This window comes from Leptonychotes weddellii, chromosome 4 (assembly GCF_054177405.1).
Source record: "Leptonychotes weddellii isolate Sample4059 chromosome 4, ASM5417740v2, whole genome shotgun sequence".
In the NCBI taxonomy this organism is placed as follows: Eukaryota; Metazoa; Chordata; class Mammalia; order Carnivora; family Phocidae; genus Leptonychotes; species Leptonychotes weddellii.
In genome coordinates, this window is record NC_138372.1 from 145,221,030 (window position 1) to 145,226,650 (window position 5,621).

A 5,621-nucleotide genomic window follows, 5' to 3' on the forward strand; every position below is an offset into this window, starting at 1 on the left:
GAATGTGGAGGTTTGGACAAAATTGAAGCTCTACAAAACCATGAAAATGAGTCTGTGTACAAAGCTTCATTAAACTTGATTGAGAAGTATTTCTCTGTAGAGGAAGAGGAAGATCAGAATGTTGTGCCAGAAACTACCTCTGAAGGCTATACGTTCCAAGTTCAGGATGGCACTCCCGGGACTTTTAACTTTTAGATTGTACAGCTGAGGCAGAAAGTTGTTTGTTGTGTACTCTGTTTGGTAGAAGTTTGTCTTACTGTTTCTCTACTAAGAACTCTTTTTAAATGTGTTTCGTTATTGTAGCACTTTTTACAAGGAAACTCTACTTGACCAGTTCCAAACTGTACAACCTGTATGAAGCTCCTCCTCTCAGTGGGTTTCTTATTTCTATGTGGAATCTCCTCTCTTGCAGTGTCCTGTAAATAAAGATTAAATTCCACTCTTTTCTTTAAAAAAAAAAAAAAAAAGATGTTATTTTATCTGGTGAGGTAATATGTTAGTATTTCCCATTACTATGTCATAAAATAGTTACTTATGATAAAACTTTTAATCATATCTCCAAATACGTTATGATATACCTATGAATAGACTGAACATTAGCTTTTTATAAAACACAGTCTAAGATAATTTTACAGAGGACTCAGAGATGTAAAACCACCCTAGATAAATTATTTTAAATATACAGAATGATAAAAAAAGATATATACCTTACACTATTAATTTTTAAGCAGTAATATTTAAACATTTTAAATATTTTGGGTTTTTTTGTTGTTATTAGTGGTGGTGGTAGTGATGATTTTAGAGAGAAGTTTTTGTGTTTTTATTTTTGAGTCGAGAAGTCTAATACTTCTGAATTGATGAGATTGTAGCTTTCTTGTGAAGTCTCTCTGTGCCTTTTTGCCTGATCCTTTCAGGAATGAAGATTTTTATTTAATTACTAAACTGAACACCTTGGTAGCAAGATCTGTAAATTTATCTTTCTGTCACCCACATAACTCAACACAAGACATTGCCAATAGTAGGAATTCAGTAATTATTGAATTACAATGGAATTAGTTGTAGTCCTCAGACCAAATTATGAGTGGAGAAAACATCACTCCAGGTACTTTTCTTTTTAATGTGACATAAAGAATAAAACAACTTTCAGAGTCAAGAATATTTTACTGTTTTTATTTTATCTCCATTAAAGCCAAATAAAATGATTTAGTACTAAAAATTAAAAACAGAAAAAAGAGATCACTGTTTTCATTTTATATATATATATATATAAGTATATATATATATAAAAATAAGATTTGGTATAACTTTACATATATCTATTAAAGTGTCTCATGCATGATGTTGTGTGCAGCTCTATGTATATATGTATGAATATATGTATCTTTATGAATATATATGTAAAGTTAGACCAGATGGCAAATTAATTTGAGATACTTACTACTAGTGATACTATAGACCAGATGGCAAATTAATTTGAGACACTTACTTTTAGTAATATTATTTTTTTAAATATCAACTTCAAATTTCAGTCCAAGATGCTTAAAATCAACATGCTGAAAATGAGTGCATCTGAAAAAAATTAAACACAAATAACTATGAAAAATGACAATTGGGTTTTTTTAAGATTTATTTTTCCATTTTAGAGAGAAAAAAAGAGCATGAGCAGGGAGGGACAGATGAACAGAGAGAATTCCAAGCAGGTGCCATGCCCAGCAAGTGTGGAGCCTAATGTGGGGCTTGGTATCAGGACCCTGAGATCATGACCTGAGCCAAAATCAAGAGTCGGTTGCTTAACTGACTGAGCCACCCAGGTGCCCCACAATTAGTTTTATTTACAAAAAGAGAATTATCAAGCACGTTCAGGTTAAAGTATAATTCCATGCATCAGAAAACTTTAGTGGAGGTTGGTTCTGCCAAACATAGAGCAAATTCCGGAGGTTTTGGGTGATTTTCATGAACTCTTATGTAAGTCAGCTATTGCTTCATGACAGATTATCCCCAAACTTAATCCCCAAAAGGGATTATCCCCAAAGCTTAAACCTACAATCATTGTTTTCACTCTCATGTCTGAGGACTGGGTTGGTTGATCTTGGATGTGCTCAGCTAGGATACTCTGCTTGAAGGTGAGGATCCAATGGGCTTTGTTCCTCCCCAAAAGTTGAATTCAGGTCTCCACGTGTGTTTATTCCAGAGTGTAGGCTGAAGGGAGAGCCAACTACCTGGGGCAGGCTCTTTGCATTGTAATGGTAGAGGTTCAAGATGGCAAGCTTCATCCAGCAAACACAAATGTTTATGACTGTCACATCACCCAACATCAACAGGTCAGGGAAGTCTACTCAGCCCTCAAGGAGGGGAAAGGAATGAATATTTGCTGAGTAATTCAAATCATCATAGTTCTTCTTATACACTGCAGGTCTTTTGGAACTGTATGTTTTTAGAGTCTCTGCTCATGGCTTTTTTAAATGTAATGCTAATTCACAAGCCTAAGAATTAATAAATTTGTTCCTCCTTGATATTGGAACTTTTTTGCCTTATTCTCCAAAGAAAAAGGATGACAGTTTATTTTATAATCTTTCATCTAGCTTTCTCCCCCTAAATTTGTAGGAGAAGAGTTTGCAAATTTAACATAAAATTCAATCAGAGATGAAAAGAGAGAGGGGATGGAGAGGAAAAAATAGAATATGGGCAATTAATCATGTCTTCTTTATATTCTAAAAAATCTTTTCAAATCTTTAGCTAAAGTTGTCAGGTACTCTTTCATGAACAAAGCATTACTAAATTAAGTATTTTTTCCCATAACAAGTAATTTATGTTCCAAGATTGTCATTCACAAACCTGAGGGTATCATAGCCAGTGTTCATGTTAAGTCTGGTGGTAGCCAAGATTCTTAAGAGCTTTAAATCAAAACTTTACATTAGTACTTGTTACGTAGATTTTGATTAACTCAACAAATACAAGAGAATCTAATAAAGAATTAGAACTTATATTTGCATATCCTGTAAATTAAGGATCCTGAAATAATTAAGTTCTGAGTTAATTTAAGTTCTTAAAAGAATAACAACAGAATTTTATTTTAGATCAATATTTAAAGAATTGTATTAATATATTTAAGCACTTTTGTCATAGTAGTATTAATCATCATCATGTTTGATTTTTTTCTTTCCCTAAGGAATAAAGACTTCATCTCAATTCAGAATTCCAAGTGAGAAGGCATTTTTATGTTTCAGTTAAGTGTAATATGAAACATTGGGGCCTTCAGTTAACAAAGACCTTTAGAACATAAGTAATGAAATGCTATTCTGACCTCTTCAGAGACTTCCATAAACTAGGCTAATATTTCACTTGTTTGTAAAAAAAGGAATTTTCTAGAGGTAGAGAAGACTGTTATTTGTTTGTTTTGTATTCTGCTATAGGCACAAGCATTGTTCCCTTTCAGAAGAAACGACTGACTCATATGTCTGGATGGATGGCTCTGATTCCAAATGCAAAGCACATTAACTGGTATTTTAAAGATGTAGATCACATAACCAACATATCTTATACGTCAACATTCTATGGATTTAAGGTAAACAAAGAGCTATTAAATTCATCTTCTAATAATGATGATTGCATAGTATGCGAATGCAACCTATGTCCTGTCCTTATACCAGTTGTTGGGCCCAGAATGTGCTTGCCTCACATACTGACCTGGTGAAGTCCTGCACACACTTCATGACCCACCCTAAGTCTAAAAAGTAAGCTAAAAAAAGAAACCTTGTGTAGGAATCAGAAGTAAGCAACATCTTTGCCATATTCCCATAATACTAAGCTTCTGTCCTGTTATTATTATCGTGATCATAACTAACATTTATTGAGTGCTTAGGATATTCCAGGTACCAGTTAAGGGCTTTAGAAATTGTATTTTAAAATATACCAAACACAGACAATGACGGGCCAAGTCCTGTGTGCCCACCACCTAGCTCCATCTGGATCTAACATTCTGTGAATCTTTACTTTTGATTTTTTTTTAAGAAATAAACATTTTTGATGAAATGGAAGTCCCCTGTATGGCTTACTCTCATCTCATTCCCCACTCTCCACTCTTGTGGTAACCAATATCCTGAATTGGGTGTTTTCATCCCCATTCATGTTCTTCTAGTTATACTACATATGTGTAGCCATAAACAATACCTAGGATTGTTTTAAATGTTTTAAAATATTACAGAAATAAAATATTCTCTAAATACATGTGTGTGTGTGTGTGTCTGTGTCTGTGTATGTGTGTGTACAGAGAGATTTTCATTGCGTTCGGATAGAGTTAGCATTATTGCCATAGACATATAAAATGTTACTAAACAAAATATGAATGCAAGATGACAAACTAAAACCAAAACTTAAGTCTAAATATAAGGGCTAATTGTATGTCATCAAAATTAATGTATATTATGCAGGATATTAACATATAAAATCATATTTGGGGGCAACCACTTACAGGAAGAAGACTATGTAATCATATCTCATAACTTCACTCAAAATCCTGGTAAGTTTAATGTTATTGACATGAGGAATGGCTCTTCAAATCCGTTGAGTTGGAATACTAGCAAGAATGGAGACTGGCACCTTGAAGCAAACACAAGTACTCTATATTACTTGGGTATGTATTCATTAGGCAGAAGTGATTATTTTATCTAATGCTTTGTCTAAAGAAAGAGAAAAATTGCTTAATGGGCAAATATGTTATACAGTGTCCTCTGTATAGTAGGATTCAATAAATGTTTGCTGAGTAAAAGGATTGGAGACTAAATTTATGTCGAAAAAGGCCTTGAGTTGAGTCAAGGACTTACATTTTATGTTTGGAGATAATGCCAACACTCTTATAGATGGCCCTAACATTTACTTCACAAAATTAGAGGAAATGAGTACAAAGGAAACTGTCAAATATTTTGTTTCCATTTCTATTATTTTATTACTTGGGGGAAATAAAAATATTTAAGAATAAATTTTGAGTTCCAAAATATTGTCAAGACATTTTGACTATGTGCTTCTCAATAAGACATGTGCATTTCATCAGAATTTTTCCATATGAAAGGGGAACCCTCCTACACTGTTGGTGGGAATGCAAGCTGGTGCAGACACTCTGGAAAACAGTATGGAGGTTCCTCAAAAAGTTGAAAATAGAGCTACCCTACGACCCAGCAATTGCACTACTGGTTATTTACCCCAAAGATACAAATGTAGTGATCGAAAGGGTACATGCACCCCAATGTTTATAGCAGCAATATCCACAATAGCCAAACTATGGAAAGAGCCAAGATGTCCATCAACAGATGAATGGATAAAGAAGATGTGGTGTATATATACAATGGAATATTATGCAGCCATCAAAAGGAATGAAATCTTGCCATTTGCAATGACGTGGTTGGAACTGGAGGGTATTATGCTGAGCGAAATAAGTCAATCAGAGAAACACATGTATCATATGATCTCACTGATATGAGGCATTCTTAATCTCAGGAAACAAACTGAGGGTTGCTGGAGTGGTGGGGGGTGAGAGGGATGGGGTGGCTGGGTGATCGACATTGGGGAGGGTATGTGCTATGGTGAGCGCTGTGAATTGTGTAAGACTGTTGAATCACAGACCT

General features: G+C 34.2%; 1 protein-coding gene across 1 annotated transcript in view; it reads left to right on the plus strand.

Moving 5' to 3' along the window:
- Positions 1-5,621, plus strand: part of PKHD1L1 (PKHD1 like 1) — a 139,158-nt gene that overhangs the window by 72,940 nt on the left and 60,597 nt on the right. The window contains exons 41-43 of the mRNA XM_081817137.1: positions 11-159; positions 3,359-3,565; positions 4,474-4,633. Coding sequence (XP_081673263.1) covers positions 11-159; positions 3,359-3,565; positions 4,474-4,633 — 516 coding nt within the window. The remainder of the gene's footprint in view (positions 1-10; positions 160-3,358; positions 3,566-4,473; positions 4,634-5,621) is intronic.